At 44.0% G+C, this 24,774-nt stretch overlaps 1 protein-coding gene across 1 annotated transcript; it reads right to left on the bottom strand.

Moving 5' to 3' along the window:
- Positions 1-1,902: 1,902 nt before the first annotated feature.
- On the bottom strand, positions 1,903-22,807 carry ATP6V1D (ATPase H+ transporting V1 subunit D). Its single transcript, XM_073566812.1, has 9 exons — positions 22,651-22,807; positions 16,811-16,928; positions 13,104-13,183; positions 12,467-12,534; positions 10,098-10,142; positions 9,875-9,978; positions 4,389-4,455; positions 2,699-2,777; positions 1,903-2,284 (listed from the first exon to the last, which is right to left on the bottom strand). The coding sequence occupies exons 1-9, from the start codon at positions 22,689-22,691 to the stop codon at positions 2,146-2,148; spliced, it is 741 nt and encodes a 246-aa protein (XP_073422913.1). The 5' UTR covers positions 22,692-22,807; the 3' UTR covers positions 1,903-2,145.
- Between the last annotated feature and the right edge of the window lie 1,967 nt (positions 22,808-24,774).

Below are 24,774 nucleotides of genomic sequence, written 5' to 3'. Positions count from 1 at the left end.
ATTCGGCCGTGAACCTGTGGGAGCTTGATCCCCCTGATTTTGGCTGGTTGGAACGCATCCTCCCCAATGGGTTGGTTTTATATGAGATCTGACGATCTCTGCCCCGATTGGGCCGACCTGAACTGGCGGTCGAAACCAAGTTTGAAGCTGGAGCTGGAATTAGCCCCCTGTTGTGGGAGAAAGCTGCTGTTCCCCCCTGTGGTGTCAGAGATAAGCTGATCTAGCTTCTCACCAAACACTCTGCTGCTCTGATAGGGCAAAGAAGTTAGTGATTTCTTGGAAGTTGGGTAGGATCGCCATGTTCTTAACCATAGGGCTCCCCTGATGCAAATCGCATTTGCGGCAGCCAGTGCTGCGCGGCTAGCTGCATTCCGGGACGCGTTAATCAAACAGCTTCCTGCCAGGACTATCTGATTTGCGATCTCGGCTACCTTCGATGGTAGGTCCAGGCTTTGCAAAGCTGCATTTGATGACTCTGAACAGGAAATCACTCAAGTTGCCGTGCAAGAGGGAGAAAGGGCTAATCCTGAGGCCTCAAACACCAAGCGAGCCTGGCTCTCTATTGAGACGGTCAGTGGGAACCTTATTAGAAGAACCGTAAGGTAGGGATATTCGGGTTCTTGATACCAACCGCGATACGGGTGGATCTACCGATGTGGGCTCTGCCCACCTTTCACAAAGTTCAGAGGCAAACGGATATCTTGCACCCAGTGCCCTCTGTCCTGCGAAGCGTTTGTTTGGCCGCTCCCTGTGTCATTGCACTATGTCCTCAAATTCTGGGTGAGTCTATGAGGCCGTTTGAATGACACCATATGACCTGAGGTAAAGGGTGATTCATCGTCAATACCCAGGGTTTGGCTGACGACCTCAATGAGACTGTCAACTGATTCCTGGTAACCAGGTGCATCCAAATTGAGGGGCCCCTCGGAATCGTAATCCGAGTTTTGCTCGCTGTCACCCCCTGGAGAAGGGGAGCGAGAAGCAGAGCTTATAGATGCTGAGGCATCAGTCGGGCTGGGTGACGCTGTGTGGGTACGTTTCCCCCTCGTTTGCCTAGAATGAGAGCGGCCCCTGCAGGCCGGAGGCTCCTGTAAGGTCGAGGATTTCTCCAAGACAGGCGAGCCGCTGTCCCTACCCCTATCTGGGGCCTGAAGGGACTCAATTGCCCTCGTTAGTGATGCCATAGGCTGCGACAAAGACAGAGCCCATTCCAGGGGGCTGGTCGCAGGGAAGGGCTCCTGCGCGCGTTGGGAATCGCAGGCTTTGCATAACTCTCTGTGCCTGCAGAAAAGCGGGCTGACAGGAGGTGCATGTGGCAATTAGCACCGTATGAGGCTTGGTCCTCTAGACCTGCGTGCCCGGGTTTTCTGCTGGCTGGCATTGCCTGCGGCAGTGACGCCATTAGTATAGCTTCCTGGCTGGAGGGGGGGATAGTAGCACTTACCCACAGTTCTGCGCCCCGGAGCGTCCTGAAGTGCAGCAGGAGGGGTCTGAGCTGCTCCTAACTTCAAACTTTGCACCTCGCGAGTGGGTGGGAAAAAAAAATACAAACAAACCCAACAACAATAAAATAAAAAAACAACAACAAAAAGCCTTTGCTACCCAATAAACCACAAAAAATGGACAGCACTCGGAGGTGGCCCATGGGCTGGCCATGATGTGAATGGGTGAGTTTGATCCATGACTTGGATCGATGACGGAATATGCCACAGTTTTTCTTTTTTTGCAGACATGTGAACAGCTCTATTAAAAAGAACAAACCTCAAGGTTACAAAATACGGATGTCTGAATGAGGCCTAATTGACGCAACCCATTAAAGACCCCGTTCCCAGCCGGACGCCACGTGACGTGAACAGTTTGGCGAGTCCGCCGGACACTGAATAAACAGAACAAAGACCCCAATGACTGTACATGCCTGCACGGATTTACTGTCATCCAAGGAACAATCATAAATTGGACAAAAAGTACAATAACTTAAAAAAGGCTCATGGAGGAGTCTACGCATTTTAGGATAGAGTTACAACTAACATTGCACTGAAGACGATGGCTCCAAGCTCTGCTCACAGTGCTGCCGTGACAAAAGACGGTGGTTTGCACAATACATGATATTATAATACAACGGTGTGTTCCGCTCCGTCCCCCCGACTAGTCGAACAGGAGGTCTTCATCGCGATCTTCAGCCAGGAGATTGGCCGGCTCCGAGCTCCTGGAACTATCCCACGCCGCGCGCTCCTTCTCCGCTTTTTCTTTGATAATTTTCTTCTTCTCCTGGATCTTTTTTAATCTGGATAATAGACAAGAACATGGTGGGCTATGATGGTTCCCCCCCATCTATAAGACATTTACTTTATTTTTGTGCCCATCTGAAAAGATGGAAGAAAGCAGGACAAAGAAAACCACTGTACTCAGCAACAGATTTTGTTTAAAACAAAACAAAAAAAAAAATTACCAGGTTTACTCCCCCTCCCCAGGTCCAGCACAGAGTCTCGCTGCTCCCGAAGTGTTATTGACTACAGCGCTGACGTCACGACGATTGTGCTACCTCCAGTAGAGGAGCTCTGCCCGAGCTCACTGATTGGCTGAAGAGCTCTCAACATCAGTGCTGCAGACACCGGGAGCTGTGGCAGTCCAAGACCTGGGGAGGGGGAGTAAAGAACATATAATTTCGCTGTGACGCAAGAGTAGAAGTTGTATGTACCTGTAAAACTCTTCTCTCTCACGCTCGTCCAGTTCAGTAATGATGTAAGACAGGGTGCGCTCAATTCTAGGGATAATCACTATGAAGGGAAGAGAAAAACCTGATCAACAGTCAAACACATCATCGGAAAATCGCAGATCTCCGTGGGAATATTCTAATGACACTTTTCCACATTATGATTCCGCTCCATGAAGGTTCCCTATCATTTTACCAAAACTCATATTACCATGTAGTGGGGGTGCAGATGTGGAGACCCCCAATAATTTCTACAAAGAAGAGGCAGAAGTGCTCAGCTGAGTCATCAGCCCCATCATTTCCGACTGCTCGTACTTTACTCCCCACAGATCCAACAGTGCAAACCCCATCACATGTCAGATGGCTGAGAAACCAATAGGACTCCATGGCTCGATTTGTTATTTCATTTTGTGAGAGGGAAGATCACAAAAAAGATGAATGCCGCCATTTCAATTTTCACTGTAAGGGATAAATATCTCTATATAATAGAGAATCCTGAACTCTGATGACAAAATCTGTTATTTTTTACATTTTACTATTTGCATTGCAGGAAAAGGGACATTACAGGATCCAAAGTATACGTATGTAGGTATGTATAGACACGCACACATTTTTTTAGATTTTCTTTTCAATATTTTAAAGTGCTTTTCTAATTTTTTTCTTTTATTAGTCCAGTTAGGAGACTCGACCCTGTGAGGGCAATATAGTAATAATGTAGTATTAGAGTCTGCTGTGTAATTACCGATCTCCGATGGAGACAAGCCACATGTTGGTAGTAATAGGGGGGCTTCAGGGGGCTCACAGCTGCCAATACAGCCAATCCGCAGCCCATGGGTGCGGGGAAGGGGGCGATACTGCTCCCAACCTCTTGCACAAAATGACAGCAACATCCAAGAGGTGAGTCTGTAATCATCAGGGCTGGCTTCCATCACAGAAGGTACTTTCGCTCAGGTACCAGCTTTATTACCCCTTATTACAGCCACGACTTCGGGGGACCCCCCCTCGGCAACCACGACTCACAGGAACCCCCCCAGCAGCGGCACCTCACGGAGATCCCACTCAGTGACGATTTGCCTGTAGATAATTCCATGCTGTGTAAAGACTGCCTATAATCTAGTCACCTTGTGTATGTAGCAGCCATTGTTAGACACAAGTACATGGGGAATGAGATCTTCTACAGTAACACCCCCCCCATTCAATAATAAGGTGCTCACTCAGTGGTTAGCAGTGTACTTTTCATAGAGCAGCACGGTGGCTCAGTGGTTAGCACTGTACTATTCATAGAGCAGCACGGTGGCTCAGTGGTTGTCCCTACAGCCTTGCAGCTCTGGGTTCCTGGATTCAAATCCCACCAAGGACAACATCTGCAAGGAGTTTGTATGTTCTCCCCGTGTTTGCGTGGGTTTCCTCCGGGTTCTCCGGTTTCCTCCCACATTCCAAAGACATACTGATAGGGAATGTAGATTGTAAGCCCCATCGGGGACAGAGATGATAATGTATGGGGAATATGAAGGTGCAATAAAAGATATGCATAATAATAAAAAGATCAGTAACTTTTGGCACCCATACAAACCACAAGGAGTAGGACAGGGTGAACCAAGGTTTTTTTTAACATACCAAAGTATGGAGAAGGGGGGCAGAAAAAAAAAAATGAAACAGGTTTTGCTTTCCTTACCGTGCTCTATGGCGTTAACACGTCGGTTTGTGATTTTAATGGCTTCATCCAAAGTGACAAATGAAGTCTGTGAGAGTGAACGGGAAAACAACAAGTGGATAGGTTACACAGCTTATAGAAGTTTTTCCACTCTTTATGGAAGAAAAGATTAATCACATATCAATGGAAAAGTTCTACAACTATGCGATATGTTTTTATGTTGAGAGAGAAAGAACGAAAAGAAAAAGAGAGAACGAAAGAAGAAAAAGAATGAAAGAAAAAAAAGAAAAAAAGAATAAAAGGGAACAAAAGAAAAAAAAAAAAAAAAGAGAACAAAAGAAAAAGAACGAAAGAAGAAAAAGAGAATGAAAGAAAGAGCGAAAGAGTCCTGCTCCCGGTTGATATAATTGAGAGCTAAATGAAGTAGCACAAGAGATGTGTGAAGAGACTTGCTGCTTCCTACTAGCAGCACATATGGAGATTATAGATACCTGCTCTCCTAGCTCTAATTAGTACATGTTGAGAAGCAGCGCATTGAGCACATTATTCAACAGTACAGCGCAGTGTAGATGTGAATCCAGCACTCCAAAAACACTCATCAAAAGGCAGCAGCTGAATCTCTCTGAAAGTCTCTCTACCTGTGTCTCCCTTCAGCATTTTCAAAGGCACTGTGATCCCTTACTGAGCACAAGACGCATTTGGGTGGGAGTTCAAAGTAAATATTCAGTGCAGAAGACTGGGAGGGGGAGAAAAGATTGTAAATGAATTAACAAGCCTTTCGCTATTAAGACATACTAAAAATTACTTATAAAAATAAAAACATGTAAACAGCTACTTTTATTCTCTCTATTTGATAATGCTTCTGACGCCAGCAGGGAGAAAGTAAATGACCGCAATAATTCAAGTCTATTCCTAATCTTCCTCACTTTGAAGTGAGCGGCGTTTGTACAGCATTTAAGTAACAAAGCGAATAAACATTATAGAACAAACCACAATTCTGAACTAGAAACCTGAATCTACACCCTGAAATGTACAATATATACGGAATGGATGCAAGATGGATTGCAGGAGCCTTGTTGGAGACCATCATAGTGGCTGTATTAGTTCTACATTGCAAGGTGCAAGTTACACACAAAGTGTAATACCACCATCAGGATTAAGTGAGTCTATCAGCACAAAATGACAGTTCATATCAAGCACAGACGCTTGGTGCACTTTTGGTTTGGCCAAACATTTCTGTCCACTTTCCAACTAATTGTTTTGCATCATCTGTCTCCATTCCCTGATTGACAGCTCTGGCTTTGCAGGAGGCAAGAGAAGGATTGAGACAGATGGAAAACAAGCAGGTGGGGAAGTGCAACTGTATCCCTCGAGCACCCAAAGGGTGCACCAGTATCAGTACTTGTCACTGGACTGCTCGGCCACACCAAGGGTACAAGGGCATCAGTGCTTGGTTACTGGTCTACTCGGCCACACCATGGGTGCACTGGTATCAGTGCTTGGTTACTGGACTGCTTGCAGTGGACGGACGACATTACTCGCAGGATGAGATGATGTTGCTCATTATATAATTTTTTTGCATGTCAGTATAATGAAAAAGCTAAAATTCTTTTTTTTTTTTACTGTGTTCATCGTGTGGGTTGTGGATCAGCTTCATAGCTTGGCCTGTTCAGGATGAAACCAAACTTGCACTTTGTGTACCTTTATTTTTCTTTCCCATAAAGCAGCACTTTTAATAGTGAGTATTACATTTTTTTCCCTCTTACTTAGTCCCTATACTTTTACTTGGGTGATCGATGATTTACCATCCTGCAGTATTTCTTTTCTTTGTCTGTTAGCCCCCCAAGGAAGCCCATGCAAAATGTTCATTGGGGCTATTGACACATGCAGACACAGAGCAATTTATGGGTAAGCACTGGTCACTTTTTACATGATGATGAATCTCCTGTATTCTTGTCACTGGACCCCTATCTGCCTTCTGTACTCCATTGTAGTATCACTGGACCCTATACAGCTCTGGCAAAAATTAAGAGACCACTGTAAAATTTTCAGTTTGTCCAATTTCCCTCTTTATAGGTATATTTTTGAGTAAAATGTAAATTGATTTTTTATTCTATAAACTACTGACAACATGCCTCCGAATTTCCAAGCACTAATTTTTGTATTTATTTTCAGAAAATGAGAAATGGTCAAAATAACAAAAAAATGCAGTGCTTGCAGACCTCAAATAATGCTAAGAAAACAAGTTCATAATTATTTAGAAAGAACAATACTAATGTTTTAACTCAGGAAGAGTTCAGAAATCAATATTTTGTGGAATAACCATGATTTTTAATCACAGCTTTCATGCGTCTTGGCTGCTTTCCACCAGTCTTTCACACTGCTTTTGAGTTACCTTATGCCACTCCTGGTATAAAAATGTAAGCAGTTCTTTGTTTGATGGCTTGTGACTATTCATCTTCCTCTTGATTACATTCCAGAGGTTTTCAATGGGGTTCAGGTCTGGAGATTGGGCTGGCCATGACAGGGATTAGATGTGATGGTCCTTCATCCACACATTGATTGACCTAGCTGTGTGGCATGGCGCATTGTCCTGCTGGGAAAAAACAGTCCTCAGAGTTGGGGAACATTGCCTGAGCAGAAGGAATCAACTGTTTTTCCAGGATAACCTTGTATGGGGCTTGATTCATACGTCCTTCTCAAATATTAATCTGCCCAATTCCAGCCTTGCTGAAGCATCCCCAGATCATCACCGATCTTTCACCAAATTTCACAGTGAGTGCCAGACACTGTGACTTGTACGACTCTCCAGGTCTCTGTCTAACCATTACACGACCAGGTGTTGGGCAAAGCTGAAAATTAGACTCATCAGAGAAGATTACCTTACTCCAGTCCTCTATGATCCAATCCTTATGGTCTTTGGCAACCTTCAGCCTGGCTTTCCTTTGCTTCTCATTGATGAAAGGCTTTTTTCTAGCTTTACATGACTTGAGCCCTGCCTCTAGGAGCCTGTTATGGACTGTTCTTGCCATGCACTTCACCCCAGCTGCCATTTGCCATTCCTTTTGTAGGTCACTTAATGTCATCCTGCGGTTGCTGAGTGACATTTGAATAGGACGGTCATCCCGGTCAGTGGAGAGTCATTTTCACCCTCTATCTTCTGTAGCTTTGTTGTCCCCAATGTCTGCTGCTTAACCTTGTTGTAATGGACTGCCGTCTTAGAAATTTTAAGGATGGAGGCAACATGACACTCACTGTGTCCCTCTCCTAGTAAAGCCAGAATTGAGCCCTTCTTTTCCTCACTCAAGACTTTTCAACTTATTTGGCATGGTTAAAAGTTATTTTTTCATTCCTATTACTTTTGGGATATTACTAGCACTTGCGTTGCCGTCCAGCTTGTCCTGTTGCAAGAGGATTGTGAACACCACAGCAGGGTTTTTTATACTTTCCTTCCTTAAATAAGATTTGGTTCAGGTGATCACCTAATCAGAAGCACATTAAGTAGAATGAGGTGTACTCTGGTTGGAATTCAACTGACACTGGAATGGACTGGCTGTCAGACATGAACAGAAGCTGATTTTTATACAACTATGCAGTGGTCTCTTAATTTTTACCAGAGTTGTATATGTCCTGTACTCCACTGCGAGGTCACTGGACGCTATATTGTATATGCGTGGCCATTATTGAGTATTACAGCGTAACACTGAGGACATAAGTATACAGCTCTGGCAAAAATTAAGAGACCACCACATCAAAACCCTGTCATGGGCAGCCCAATCTCCAGACCTGAACCCCATTGAAAACCTCTGGAATGTAATCAAGAGGAAGGTGGATAGTCACAAGCCATCAAACAAAGAACTGCTTACATTTTTGCGCCAGAAGCAGTGTGAAAGACTGGTGGCAAGCATGAAAACTGTTTTTAAAAATCATGGTTATTCCACAAAATATTGATTTCTGAACTCTTCCTGAGTTAAACCATTAGTATTGTTCTAAATGATTATGAACTTTGCATTATTTGAGGTCTGAAAGCACTTTTTTTTTTTTAATTTTGACCATTTTTTTGTAAAAAAATACAAAATTTATTGCTTGGAAATTCGAAGACATTTGTCAAAAATTTGGAGACAAAAAAACAATTTAAATTTTACTCAAAAATATACCTAGAAAGAGAAAAATCAGACAAACTGAACATTTGCAAATGGTCTCTTCATTTTTAACAGAGCTGTATGTGTATTTCCGTGGATTGCCATTTACTGTCAGCCATCTATGACACTTGTGTGGAAGAACTGTCTGCTGCCCAAGTACTTACAATACTAATGTGTCTAATGTGTGGTCACATTCTGTGTGTTGTCACCAATTGACCTGCTTCTACACTGTATGTAATTCTCTAACATTTATAAATGTTGATCTTCACAATGAAATCATTTTTGTATAATAGGCCTGTATATTATTTTTGCACGCACCTTGGAGTACATGTTTTGTGCTCCCCATATTATTTTTGGGATTATGGTCCTTAGCCCTGAACATATCTATGGCACTTCTGAATGTAATACTTCTGTACTGCAGAATATCACATCTGTCAGTTTCAGGTCGCGGTCAGACGGCTGTATAAATTGGACTGACGACCAGTGCGATACCGATCATGACTGTTGAAGCAGCTGTATATCATAGCTGATACCCGGTGATGATGGTGCTTTTGTGACTATCGTTGCCATCTTGTTTTACGTCTGTTTCCTGGTGATCCAGTAACACTGCTTGGCCAGGAAAGTTTCACATTTCTACTCGGGCCCCTAAAGTTCCTATATGTCTGTGACACTACTTAACCTTGGGCTCTGTTAATAAACCAGAAGTCCTGAGTACACCATACAAGGCAGTGCTGTATTTATTTCCCAAGCGCTTGTAAAACAAACCTTATTATTGGGAGTTCTGAAGGTACAGCGGAAAATACTGTGGATTTCGCTCACACCTTGCATGTACGGTGGTTTGCAGGAAGTGACCTCCCGCTTTGGCGTACATATAACGTCAGTAAATAGATAAAAATAAAAATCCTTTGCTATCACCTTATTTGTAAAATGTAAACTTTCAATAAAAAAATTTATTGTTCAAAAAAAAAAAAAAAAAAAATCCAATGTGACATCAATAAGGGGTGCTGGTACGCCCCTCCTGTGGGCTACTTTCTGCTCTCCAGAGAGCTCCACTGCACCACAGGCAGCAGATGACGGCCTCAAAAGACCCCTGCTATAATCCCAACGTTTCGCCCACTTATGAGGAAGGACGTGAATCAAAAATCAGGTCTGTAAACACTTCGCTCTAAGGATATTGCTTATTCTAAGATATGTCATCATTTAATGACAGGGGTCCAACCTCTGGGACACCACAGATCATAAGCGATGGCATATTCTAGCAATATTTTATAACATATGATGGAAATACTTCTTTCAGTAACATCTCATATAGGAAACATGGCAGCTTGAGGTCTATCCCGTTTACCTCTCAGCACCCAGCCATACCTGCAACGAGGCCAGCTCCACCAGCAGCTCCACCGCCTTTGCATAGTTCCTCTTCAGTTTAGCGAGCTGTTCTCCACCTCTCGCCAGACCCGTTAATTCGTAACCTGTTACAATACAAAGCATTAGGAAAGTGTTCATCGATAGGTCGGGGTGGACGATGAAAGTAATGCAAGGCTGTACTACTAGTGAGTGTACAGAGAAGAAGAATAAATCTTATACTCACTATCGCCCCCTTCTTGGTAATGTTCAAACACAGGTAAAGTCACACCTGCAAGATGGAAGAACAGTCAGTGGTTGGCACATCTGCAATAACCTGTGTACATTAACCTCCTAGTCACCAGGACTCCTTAGGATATCAAAATCAAATTTGGGGGGGGGGGGGGGGCAACTCTTAGCACCTCCACCAATCAGCTGCTTGAAATGGCAAAAAAAAAAAACAGCAAAGTAAGGTATCCCGGCTGTCTATGGGTTGTGCACAGTAAAGCCTTTAAGTGAGCTGCAATACCAGACACAACCTGTGCACAGGTGTGGCGCTATTTCTGGACAATTGTAATAAGGAGGACCCCTGCTAGGAATCCAAACAACTGTTTCTCAGCTACTGCAAGGGAGCATGCATACACTGGGGTGGTCCACCATTAGGGACTATCCCACCCCCAACCACTTCATAACCAGGCGATATTCCGTTCTTCCTCTTGCCATAACGTCTCCATTCTTCCGCTCCCATAGCCTTTTGAGGGTTTGGTTTTTGTGGGACGAGATGTACTTTTATATTCTACTAGGAAATGTGGAAAAATTACAAGTGCAAAGTAGGTGGAATTCTACAATTGTTTTTTTGGATTTTTATTTACCACGTACACTATATAGTAAAAGTGACCTGACAATATAATTCTAAGTGTGTTTTTTTTTTTTATTTAAGTGGTGGGGGAGGAAAAAAAAGATAATAAACATCGCCATTTTCTGAGATTTGTAACGTTTTCAATTTTCGGTATGTGTGGCGGCCTATTTACTGCGCCCTGAGCTGATGTTTTTACTGATACCACACTGTTTTGATCGCCTCTTGTCACATTTTATTGAAATGATGCGTAGGAAAAAAAAAAAATCCTATTTCTGGTGTATTAATTTTTTTTCTCTCATTACGATGTTTACCGAACAGATCAATTAAATTTTATATTTTGAGAGATCGGAATTTTACAAATACAGTGATACCAAATATGTCTCTCTTATTTTGTTTCAGCCCTGTTAGGTATAGCAGAAATCACAATCTATGAACTCTGACAACAGGCTGGCTTTCACGGGAGAACTGACAGGCACAGAGTTCTTCAGGAAATGCCCACCTGTCATAGCAATCCGTCGGCGCCCTGTGATCACACCACGGGTGTACCGATGGGCACATGGAATGACGTACCTCTCCACCCGTGGCTGTTAAAGGCACATGATGGCTAATTAAATCAGCCATCATCTGCCAGGGAAGATGCGGTCTCAGCGAGCAAGCACACATCACAGTCAGAGACACAACATATGATGCAATTGTAAGTCCTATGGAGTGAAAAGGTGAATTTAACCCCTTCAAGCACAGGCCATTTTTGTTTTGTTTTTTTGCATTCCAGTTTTTTGCTCCCCTTCCTCCCAGAGACATAACTTTTTTATTTCTCTGTCAATATGGCCATGTGAGGGCTTGTTTCTTGCGCGACGAGTTGTACTTTTGAACAACACCATTGGTTTTACCATATCATGTACTGGAAAATGGGAAAAAAATTCAAAGTGCGGTGAAACTGCTAAAAAAAAAAAAAATGTTCAATTCCACACTTGTTTTTTGTGATTTTTTTTTACCATATTCACCAAATGCTAAAACTCACCTGCCATTATCATTCTCCAGGTCATTACGAGTTCATATATACCAAACATGTCTAGGTTCTTTTTTATTTAAGTGGTGAAAAAAAATCAAAAGGGTTTGTTAAAAAAAAAAAAAAAATTAAAAAATTGCGTCATTTTCCGAGACCCGTAGCGTCTCCATTTTTCATGATCTGGGGCTGGGTGATGGTTTATTTTTTGCATGCCAAGCTGTCGTTTTTATTGATACCATTTTGCTGTAGATATGGTATTTTGATCACCCATTACTACATGTTAATGCAATGTTGCAGCGACCAAAAAAACCCCCATAATTTTGCCGTTTTTACATTTTTTTCGTACTTTACTCTTGCTTCAATAGTCTCCATAGTAGGAGTAGGAACACTCTTTTCCTTGCACGAGTCATCATTAGAACTACAATTCTATATCACTGCTAAGTCCCTGGCGGAGGGGGGCGTGGCGTGAGCAGCTGGCTCAGCTGCTGAAGAGGAGGGTGACTCAGGCTGGGAAGAGAGACCTCCTGTTTCTACATAGAGCTTAGAAGGATTCAGCTTGTCAGTTATTAATCACGTGAAGAATTAGCGGAGTAAAAAAGGAAGGCTCTATAATAGAGAAGGTGGACTCAATGGAGAAAAAGACTCTACCATAGGATCAGCATGGACCTGCAATGATACTCGTCCCCTTCTGCGTCTCTTAGTGATTGTGGAGGTATATCTAACCCCAATGCTGTGAATCACTCATTACCTGCTACATTGTCCTTCTTTGCTCGAACTTTAACTTGGGCTTTATTCACATTTTGGATAACCGTTGTACTGTGGTGGAGAAAGACTAGATTAAGCAGAGTTGAATTTGTGCACAATGTAACCGAACATTAAAGAAAATGTATAAAAAAAAGTTTAATCATATTAATATTTTAAATAATTATATATTATACACGCACACACATTTACAATTTTTATGATATAAAATACAAAAAATAATGTAAAAGGGTTTGATATTTTCCACTTTCAAACACTAGGGGGAGCAGCTCCTGAAATTTGCCATGAAAACCTAGTGTAGTGCTAGCTCACATTACGACTGCCGTAAAAGTGGACGGGGTCTGATCTCGTGTGATGTCACTCTTCTCCTCCCCTTCTTGGTGACTGGACAAGGATAAGGGAGGATGAAGTGTAGGATCGCAGACAAGAGGGGGCCGGATGTTACACAACAGGGGGGCTACGGGGCCGGATGTTACACACAAGGGGCAATGGAACTGTAGGAGAAACCCGAATTCAATGATTAGGGCGTGAGTCCCAATACTTTCCCCTATAGAGCATCTTGTGCTGCATCTAATCCTTGTATCACAATAGTAGCGGATGTGACTATAATTTATGTTGCTCACCTGAAGTCTCCTGCGGTGAACTTGGCTTCAGCGAGTGAGAAGGCGGCCTCCCTCATTACCTCCCCCATTAGCATCTTGGTCTATAACACAAATATCAATGAGAAAAATTAAGTCAATTGTAGAGATAAAGTCACTGAATTCATTCTCACCAAACTCTCTTAAAGGGGCTTTCCAGATTCAGTTATTTGTCTGCAGTCAACAAAGGGCAAAGCTGCCGAGCTCACTGATTGGTTACAGTACTTGATGTGATGTCAGCGCTGCGATACTAGGAGACGCGGCAGATATGCAGAGCGGGAACCAGCGAGGGCGTGTGTTCTATATAACACAAATGTTTATCAGAAACCAGATAGGTAGCCCAGGGACGCACAAACTTTTGAGATCCAAAGACCACATTGTGAGATTCCACTCTTTCCACTGATCACTAGAAAACCCAATAGTATATTTTAAATATCAGGCATTTATGGCCCATGCACAAAACTAGTAATATCAAAAAGCTATAAATAAAGCAATAGGTGAATAATTCCAAGTAAAATCTTCAGGGGACCTAAATCCTATCCTATTAGATAGCATTGAGAGTGGAAGGATTTGTCTCCTCTTAATAATAGCACTATGGCACTTTACAAGTTAGGTCCCCTGAAGATTTTACTTGCAAGAAACGCGTAGGGACACCCCTTTAGGGAAAGTGCAGGGCATGTGCAATTTCGGGTGAGCTGTGGACTGCCCTTGTCAGGGCGGGAGTTTGGGGATTAGTTGATTGCTAGCCCCTCAGGGATTTGACAGGGTATTTTCTTCCCTTATTTGCCCTCCATTTGGACCGAATAGAGGATCCTTGGAGACTCCCGACCCATCATCTTATTCGGTGAGATTGTTCCTTTTATATTACTATCTCCCCTGATTGCCTATCTATGTGGTCCTGAGAGACCTTTCTGGCACTTTGCATTGTGTATATATATATGCAATTAGGTTACGGCATTCATGTGTGGGATTGTTTCCTTTTGCTGTACCTTCTATATTTTGTTCACCTATGCAATACATTTATATCCTGAATGCATTTAGGTGGTTCCCCCTCCTTTTTTTTTTAGAGCCCACCTATCAGATAAGCATCTTTTATGCATTTTATTCACATTTGGGTGACATATGTTAGTAGTCTTTTAATTAACGGATTAAAGGTTATGTTTTATTTTTCACCTCTTGCTTTATTTATATCTATTTGTATTGGGTGAGATTCTATTTATGTCAATTTTGACAGAAATTGTCTTATGCTTTATTCATTGATAATATCAAAAAGCCCCTGAAGAAGCTCCAGAGGTGAAACACGCACCTATGGTAGGATTGGAGTCCTACCCCAAGGAAGAGAAGGCGGCTGCATACAACATAGGGAGCATTACCCACATGTGGCCACCTTTCCACTATAAGCAGTCCCTCATCTTTACCATCAGTGCTTCACTAGTATTTAGGGAGACTTACAGTTGGGTCCAGAAAAATTTGGCCAATGACCAAATCACGGAGATTTCAGCTCTGCAGGCCACTATTTGTGATTAAATGTGAAACAACCCAAGATGCAATTCAAGTGGAAACTTATTGGTTGAATTAAGTGGGGGGGGGGGAAACAAAAAAATATCCTGTGAAACGTTCAGGAATTGCAAGTGATACTGTGCAGATGGTCAAGGTGCAAAGAAAGTAATGAGAATATCAAATGTAGCGAGTCTAGAAAAGTACCAACAGGAAAATGGAATATCTTAGATGGCGCTACACCACAGAAAGGGGAGAAGGGTAATGGACCGCTACAGCTGGTTATGGAGTCAGAGCGGGATGTAATGCCGCAATACACAGCCCATAAATAATAGGAAAACCGAAGCACCGAGCTGCAGGAGAAGAGCGCACGACTGCAGAGGAACCGAGCACAGCAGAAAACAGGATATAACCATATCAAGAGTCTGCTGTGGTGCCATGTCCCCATTGTCCTACAAAGCCTCCTCATTTCAGGGGCTCAAACGTAATTGGACAAATTAACTTTACCATAAATAAAATGTTTATTTCTAATACTGAATCCTTTGCAGGCAATGACAGCCTGAAGTCTGGAGGCCATGGACGTCACACCCACGCTGGGTTTCCTCCACTGAGAGGCTTTGCCGCCTTTACTGCAGCCGACTTCAGTTTATAGATCGTGTGGATTCTTTTATTCCTTTGATGGCACCGTGAAGATCAGTTGATGCTACAATTGTTTTCTTAGAGAACACAGATGAAAAATAGGAATTTAAAAGTTTGGCCTTCTCAACATCATTTGTGACCACTTCACCCTTTTCATCCTTTAAAATTTAATGCAGATGACCAAGGTACTAGCTGATGGAACTCATAAAATGGAGGGATGGAAGAATAAAAGGCTGGAGGAGAAGGTATCAGGAAAAGATCCAGTGGAAGGACAGGCAAAACATGTCACCAATCGAAAAAAAATGCAAGTGGCTTCCCGGATGGCTGAAGGGATAAACCTAAGTGATATAGTGCAAGGGTAATAGGGCAGCAGCCCAGACGATGTGAGCATAGGGTGCCCCAGACAGTTGTAGTTTCAATATCCCGTAACAGATCTTATTCCACTGGTTGGTGTGGACGGCAATCGTCACGATAGGAGAGACATCTATAGGTCGGAAAATTGCAGTTTCCTAAATAAATCCCGATTTCAGCTTGCACTATATGAGTGCTGGATTCTAGTTTCTACATTGTGTAAGAAGTAGTGTCCATATGTGTGCACCGCATTACACGGAGGGATGTATACTCCCATCTACAGACACTGAAACACTGACCTCCTGGAGAATGCTCTTCACTTGGGTGGATGTTGTGAAGGGGTCTTTCTTCACCATGGAAAGGATTCTGAGATCATCCGCCATTGTTGTTTTTCATGGACGTCCAGGCCTTTTTTGTATCTCCCAAGCTCACCAGTGCAATTTTTTTTTTGCAGAAGCACCAAATTTTTGATTTGGCTGCTGCTAACATTTCTACCATCTCTCTGATGGATTTCTTCATTTTTTTTCAGCTTAATGATGGTCTGTTTCTCTTCCATTGAGAGCTTCTTTGTCCGCATGTTGTGTGTTCACAGCCACAGCTTCCAAATGCAACTCATGGAATCAGCTCCAGACCTTTTACCTGCTTAACTGATGATGGATTAATGCAGGAAAAGCCCATGCAGCCCAATAAAGAGCTTGTTCGATAACTGACCAATTACTTTTGGTCCCTTTAAAAAGAGACAGCTACATATTAAAGAGCTGTAATTCCTAAACCCTTACTCCAGTTAGGATGTGAATACCCATACCCTCAAATTAAAGCTGATAGTCTGTACTTTAGGCCCAGATTGATTATATAATTGTAACTTGAATATGTTTTGGTAAACAGCTAAAACGCCATAACATCCCTGTAAAAATATTTCTGGACCCTCCACCACCCCTCTTCTCTTTTCTCTGACAAGGCATATATGCATAGTAAGCCACCAGAAGTTGCTCATGTGGTTTTCCCCATGACGAACAGTGATACCTATGATCAGTGCAGGCATTTAATGACAGCCCTCTGCAGAACAGACATATGGCTGGCTAGTGAGCTGCGTCCCTGATATCAGGAGACAGACAAGCATGTCTTATTCTCATTAGTTGGGGGATGCCACAATAGCATTGAGTTTTGAGTTGTGTGTCCTCCTCTCAGCAGCGGCCAGACCTCACCTCTATAATTTTCTTAAGGATCTGTCGGAAGCGCATGGTTAAGGCATCAGACTTTTTCTTCAGCAGGTTGCGTCCAGTTTGGGCGCCTTTCAAACGAGCCTTCATGATGGTCTGAGCCCTGAAGGAAAAAAAAAAAAAAAAAATGATATATATATATATTTTTTTTTTTACGAAAACCAAAATCTAGGCGTCCTTTCATTGTGGAAGTCTTAAGGGCATGTCACACTAAGAGATATCGCTAGCAATATCGCTATAACTAGTGACGTTATAGCGATATCTCTGTGTCTGATACTTACCTACGACCGGCTCCCCCGCTGGTTATCGCTGATCGCGCGAGAACTTTCAGGACCGTTTCTCGTCGTCAGCTTCCTGTGGCGCTTCCTGCTGGGAGGACGAGCGACGCGTGGAGCCGGGCGGGAGGACGCAGGATCGCCTGGTGTGACAGGTAAGTTGCGACCCCCGTCCCCAGCGATGTCGCTAGTGAGATCTGCCTATGTGGCAGCTCACTAGCGACCACTTAGCGATGTACCAGCGATCCTGACCGCGTCATATCGCTGGTCGGGATCGCTGGTACATCGCTAAGTGTGACAGTACCTTTAGACCAACACTAACCTGCTAAATTAATGGGTGCCCAACCACTAGGATTCCCAGCAATCACAGATATCAAATGCTGCTGAGTGTACGGAGTGTGGGGGGACAGATTAGGAGGAAAGTGTAGGAAGGGAGAACGGAGGACAGTTACATTAGGGAGGTAATGTGATAGAACAGCCTAAAGAGGAAAAGGTATTTTTAGGACAGAACTAAAACTGTAGATATTGGGAACCACATTGTCTTGGGTAGAGCATTCCAGAGAAGTGGCGCAGCATGAAAAAAATCTTGGGTATGGGAGTGGGAGGCTTGGATTATGGAAGATGTTAGTCCTAGGTATTAAGCACAATAGAGAGCATAGGTAGCGTGGAAAACAGATGAGGGAGGAAATGTAGGGCAGTACAGAACTATGGAGAGAGCAGTAGGTGTGTGATGGAGATAAGGGAGGAAATAAGGCGATGCAGCACTGCGGAGAGCAAGGATAAGGTTGTAGACATAATTGAGGAATTATTCAACAAGGTCCATAATAAGGGGGGCACTTAAAAAATATATTAACATCAAATCCATTAAGATGTAAAAAAATGTGTATATATACATATTTTACTAGGTGATACAGCTTTAACCTATCTGCCTCTAAGCCAGCATTATTAGACAATTTGGGAATTGGGGTGCTTTATGGGGTTGGTCATTGTGTGATTGGCATTGACCTTTTGATTGTTCTCCTTTTGCCCCCCATCATCTCCCCTTATTTATATTTTGCATTATGCATTTTCCATTTTTTGAATAGTTTGTCCTTTCTTATATGCCCACTGTTCTCTACAGTACCTTTTGCTATCTATACCTAGTGTGTTTTTTTTACCGGTTTTTTAATAAATATTGCAATAAAAATCTATATTGTACTTTACTTGTGGATCTCTTCCTTCTTTTTCCATCTTAATGGGTTTGATGTTAATAATTGAGAAGGACATAAAGTAGCTAGATGAGGAAGGATATGAAGGGTGATGCAGCACTGTGGAGAGCACAGGTAGGGTGGCACACAGATGAAGGAGATGTAGGTTCGGGCAGCACTGTGGAGAGCACAGGTAGGGTGGCGCACAGATGAAGGAGATGTAGATTGGGACAGAACTGTGGAGAGCACAGGTAGGGTGGCACACAGATGAAGGAGATGTAGATTGGGGCAGGACTGTGGAGAGCACAGGTAGGGTGGCGCACAGATGAAGGAGATGTAGATTGGGACGACTGTGGAGAGCACAGGTATGGTGGCACACAGATGAAGGAGATGTAGATTGGGACAGGACTGTGGAGAGCACAGGTAGGGTGGCACACAGATGAAGGAGATGTAGATTGGGACGACTGTGGAGAGCACAGGTATGGTGGCACACAGATGAAGGAGATGTAGATTGGGACAGGACTGTGGAGAGCACAGGTATGGTGGCACACAGATGAAGGAGATGTAGATTGGGGCAGGACTGTGGAGAGCACAGGTATGGTGGCACACAGATGAAGGAGATGTAGATTGGGACAGGACTGTGGAGAGCACAGGTATGGTGGCACACAGATGAAGGAGATGTAGATTGGGGCAGGACTGTGGAGAGCACAGGTATGGTGGCACACAGATGAAGGAGATGTAGATTGGGACAGGACTGTGGAGAGCACAGGTATGGTGGCACACAGATGAAGGAGATGTAGATTGGGGCAGGACTGTGGAGAGCACAGGTATGGTGGCACACAGATGAAGGAGATGTAGATTGGGACAGAACTGTGGAGAGCTCAGGTAGGATGGTACACAGATGAAGGAGATGTAGATTGGGGCAGGACTGTGGAGAGCTCAGGTAGGGTGGCACACAGATGAAGGAGATGTAGATTGGGGCAGGACTGTGGAGAGCACAGGTAGGGTGGCACACAGATGAAGGAGATGTATATTGGGACAGGACTGTGGAGAGCACAGGTAGGGTGGCGCACAGATGAAGGAGATGTAGATTGGGGAAGGACTGTGGAGAGCTCAGGTAGGGTGGCACACAGATGAAGGCGATGTAGATTGGGACAGTACTGTGGAGAGCACAGTAGGGTGGTGGACAGAGATTAGGGAGAAGCAGGTCAGTGCAGCACTGTGGAGAGAATGGGTGAGGTGGAACACCAAAATTAGGGAAAAAAATGTAAAGCAGTGCAGCACTGTGACAGATTTTGCGAGTGATAAATATATACTGTATTCCGCAGCAGATGAGGGATCATTGGTAATGATTGGCACAGGGTGGAGGCATTGGTGTAGCAGCTGGAGAGAAATAGGAGTCTGCCTTCAGGATAGATTGGAGAGGAGAGTGTCTAGTGATATGAAAACAGATAAGTAGAGAGTGGCAGTAAGAAGGTAAGGAAAGGCGGGATTACGGTGAGGTTTTTGAAGTGCACGTGACATGTGCGAGTGATAGTATACAGGGAGTGAAGGAAAGATCTCAGTGAACTATAACCCACAAGGGGGCATTCTGCCTGGCAGTTACGAAAAAGTATCTATCAGGCGTAAGGAGGTCAAAAAGCAGGAAGAAAAAAAGTTCAGGTTTGGAAAGATTCAGGTTCAGATACAGAAGTACATGATTTTATAGACAGACATATCATTCCTGACATGGAAGGACGTGGTTTTGAAGAGAGGCACTTCCTACATCACTGTTCCTCAATCGGACTGACTGCTTGACATACTGATACCAGGGGAGCCCAGCGCTTGCCGTGTGCCTGACTGCAGTGCCATGGGCAACAAGGTAGGTTTCATGTGACATGATGTCTATGAGGCCCAAAGGGGTCAGTATAACAGGGGCTAATCTTTAAAAATAGATCTGATAACATTTCATGACTCCCCTTAGCTACACAGCTTCCCATACAATTTGCAAAATCACTCATGTAATTACAAAAATCAGCAAGAGTAATTGGCTGTTTTTTGAGCCCCCATAACAGTCAATGGAGAAAGCTACACATGTGCTGTCAACTATCCACCAAAATCAGCTGGACCAGGCAGGACGAGGAAGAGAGGGGCTTTGAGGACCCCAGTTCTTGAGATAAGAGAATGGTCCGAACGCCAAGAAACGACATATTGTGTAAATTTGTAGAGACCCTAGAATGAAGTCACTGAGCCGAAGGGTCATTGAATGTTTCTAGGATTGTACTTGTCTCAGAGGTTAAAAGTGTAAACCGAAGAGGAGCTATAGTTATCAGGTTTTTATTTTTAATGTATTTTATCCATAAAAAAGAAAAATCGGAACTGGTACAATATTCACATTGGTTTCCAACAGCCACATGGACACAGACAGCAAGAGACAGGCTCTGACTCACTGGGTTGTATGGCAGAACTTTGTAGGCATGCTGGGACAAATGTCAGTGTAAAGGGAGGAGGTGAGCTGTGACACCACCTGTTGTGAAAGGTGGATTCTCTTATCAGCTGTGTGTAGATGTGTTATCAGTCATTGTACAGGAGGAGGAGGTGAGCTGTGACATCCCCTATTGTGAATGGTGGATCCTTTGTTATCTACTGTATATAGAGGTGTTATCAGTCATTGTGCAGGAGGAGGGGGTGAGCTGTGACATCACCTATTGTGAATGGTGGATCCTGTGTTAACACCTCTATGTCTATTTAAGCGATTGTTCTGTATGTGCCCCTGTGCAAGCTGCCCCTACTAGCCTGGACATCGAAGCGATTTCATAGCCAAGCTGGGAATGTGCAACGCTACTGCTAATGTGTACAGCTCCCTAGAATCTGACAGATGCCTGCAGTCCTGATGGTGGGGGCAGGGTCGTTTCACTACCATCCCCGTCGAGGATCATTTCATATTTTTATTTCTCTGCAGCCTCCGCTCTGCCCTCTGCTGCTCCGTTCTGCCGGCCCTGCTCTGCCCTCTGCGCCCGGCTGGATCCAGAACACGCAGAGGCTTGTTTGTGCTACACACATCTCCTGTTTACATGTCCCAGCACCTCTTACCAGACCGGTCCTCATCACAGCTGGTGTCAGTGGGCATGTCTGTCACATTCAGCAACCTAATAGCAAAGGGATATTAAAGGGAATTACTCCCCCTGGCACCAATGCCTGAGCCAGGGATTCCCCACCATAACACCCATTAGGTCATTATACTGAGGTGGATTCTATCATTCTGGTAAAAAGGCACTAGCGTTTATAAGATATAAAGGGTTTATTTTTAAATTATACAACCCAGTTAAGGCAGGCGCCATCGGATCACAAGTGTCTGATGTGTCCGGTAGGAAAATCTGATTTCTTTATGCTCCAAAACAAGGAAGGAATTGAACAAGTGGTGACCCAGAACAGAGGACGCCGGGGGATGTTGATGGTGAATACAATGGCTGTATATGGTACAACACACAGCGCACGGGGGAGGGGGCGACTGACACTACATGGGACCGATACGTTACCCACAGGGCAGGGTCACAGAATTACAGGGGAGCACTTACTTTTTAAAGTGCCCGAACCTAAACGATCACTGATCAAAAGGAAGGGGGCTGCAAGTCATAACCCCACCAATCAAATAACTACACTTAGAAAGGGTCCCACATTATTCCCCACCAAAATCCCTAGCATGTCGCTGTCAATGTATGACACAGGCAGGTACAACGGAGGCTCCACCACCACGTGACGGCTGGGTGTGCATGGGTCACCCCCAATTATCAGTGGCTACGTCATGTGATATTGTGAATTCTCCCATATACCCCAATACTACACTATTACAGTGTATGGGACGGGCGATCAAAGGTTCAAGACCCCTAAGAGAACTAAATATATATTCTAATCATCTCACTTTTTACCAAATATAAATCAAAATATAATAATTTTGCATACCGCCAACATATTCCACAACATTTTACACTTGATATATAATGTTTATATATAAACAATATTTGGTACAACATAAAGAAAGTCAAACTGTGAAATTAATTATCCCGATTGGTAAACGCCATTACTCCGGAATAGGGAATAAGAAGCTACCAAAACAGTGTCCGATAACAGCCCCCCCAGAAACAGAAAGCCTCCGTACAGAGGGGCAGAGACAGCAAGACGAAAAGAGGACATGCAACAAGAACAAATAATAACCTGCGTCCTTATACCTAGTAATGGCCAGTGATGGTCAGCTAGCGCCCTTCTTTGGTGATGGAAACCCCCTTTAAGGCCTAGTTATTCCTAACACCATGTAGGTCGCCCCCTGCAGTGTCTGCATCGCCCCCCACACTCAGGGACACAACAGTACACGCAATGTACATACATCCGGGACGGGAACACCTCGATCCTGTCCTTGCCCGACATCTTGTCTGCAGCGCGGCTCAGCCTCCTCTGCTGTCACTGGACGCTGTCACGGGGTTCTAGCTCTGGTCATGTGATCATGGTGTGGCGGGGGGGCCGGACTGCGAGTTTGCGCTCTGTAGCGTAGTCTCTAGTGGGCGTGTCAGGGGTGGTGACAGTGTTTGTGAGCTGCAGCGCTGATTGGTTCATCACGGCTGCAGCGCTGATTGGTTGGTTCACCACGGCCTAGCGCGAATCTGCAGTGCGCGACGCCCGGCATCTCGGCGACAGAGTAGGTAGAGCGCGGAAAGAGACCATGTCACAGTCTTGGAGGATTTGTCAGCCGCCTGGAACACCCTGAGCATCGGCCTGGTGCCTGCATCCGCCCTCAGTTTGGTCAGTGTAGTGTTGAGCATTCCGATACTGCAAATATCGGGTATCGGCCGATATTCGCTGTATCGGAATTCTGATACCGAGTACCAATATTTTTTCAATATCGGTTACCGGAATCGGAAGTTCCCATAATGCAATGAGCCACTGTTGTGGCTGTGATTGGCTGCTGAAATGATGTCATCATGATGCGCTGTCTGTGGGGGCCTGTGTCGGCTGTCAGGGGTCTTGTGTGTGTGCAGGCATCGTGGGACAGGACTACAAGTCCCATCGGGCGATGCCTGCTACAATGACAGTGAATGACACGTTAGCCAATGATGGGACAGTAGTAGTAGTCCCATCATGTGGCTAATGTGTTGAATGTAAAAAAAGAAAAACCACGCATACTACATTCATACATACATATTACATACAGTTGTGGCCAAAAGTATTGACACCCCTGCAATTCTGTCAGATAATACTCAGTTTCTTCCTGAAAATGATTGCAAACACAAATTCTTTGGTATTATTATCTTCATTTAATTTGTCTTTAATGAAAAAACACAAAAGAGAATGAAGCAAAAAGCAAAACATTCATCATTTCACACAAAACTCCAAAAATGGGCCAGACAAAAGTATTGGCACCCTCAGCCTAATACTTGGTTGCACAGCCTTTATTCAAAATAACTGCAACCAACCGCTTCCGGTAACCATCAATGAGTTTCTTACAATGCTCTGCTGGAATTTTAGACCATTCTTCTTTGGCAAACTGCTCCAGGTCCCTGATATTAGAAGGGTGCCTTCTCCAAACTGCCATTTTTAGATCTCTCCACAGGTGTTCTATGGGATTCAGGTCTGGACTCATTGCTGGCCACCTTAGAAGTCTCCAGTGCTTTCTCTCAAACCATTTTCTAGTGCTTTTGAAGTGTTTTGGGTCATTCTCCTGCTGGAAGACCCATGACCTCTGAGGGAGACCCAGCTTTCTCACACTGGGCCCTACATTATGCTGCAAAATTTGTTGGTAGTCTTCAGATTTCATAATGTCATGCACACGGTCAAGCAGTCCAGTGCCAGAGGCAGCAAAGGAACGCCAAAACATCAGGTAACCTCTGCCATGTTTGACTGTAGGGACCATGTTTTTTTCTTTGAATGCCTCTTTTTTCTCCTGTAAACTCTATGTTGATGCCTTTGCCCATAAAGCTCTACTTTTGTCTCATCTGACCAGAGAACATTCTTCCAAAACGTTTTAGGCAAGTTTTGGCAAACTCCAGCCTGGCTTTTTTATGTCTCGGGGTAAGAAGTGGGGTCTTCCTGGGTCTCCTACCATACAGTCCCTTTTCATTCAGACGCCGACGGATAGTACGGGTTGACACTGTTGTACCCTCGGACTGCAGAGCAGCTTGAACTTGTTTGGATGTTAGTCGAGGTTCTTTATCCAACATCCGCACAATCTTGCATTGAAATCTCTTGTCAATTTTTCTTTTCCATCCACATCTAGGGAGGTTAGCCACAGTGCCATGGGCTTTAAACTTCTTGATGACACTGTGCACGGTAGACACAGGAACATTCAGGTCTTTGGAGATGGACTTGTAGCCTTGAGATTGCTCATGCTTCCTCACAATTTGGTTTCTCAAGTCCTCAGACAGTTCTTTGGTCTTCTTTCTTTTCTCCATGCTCAATGTGGTACACACAAGGACACAGGACAGAGGTTGAGTCAACTTTAATCCATGTCAACTGG

This window comes from Dendrobates tinctorius, unplaced genomic scaffold (assembly GCF_039654945.1).
Source record: "Dendrobates tinctorius isolate UK_male_01 unplaced genomic scaffold, ASM3965494v1 ptg000019l, whole genome shotgun sequence".
Lineage (NCBI taxonomy): Eukaryota > Metazoa > Chordata > Amphibia > Anura > Dendrobatidae > Dendrobates > Dendrobates tinctorius.
This window is presented reverse-complemented; position numbering and strand designations above follow the sequence as displayed.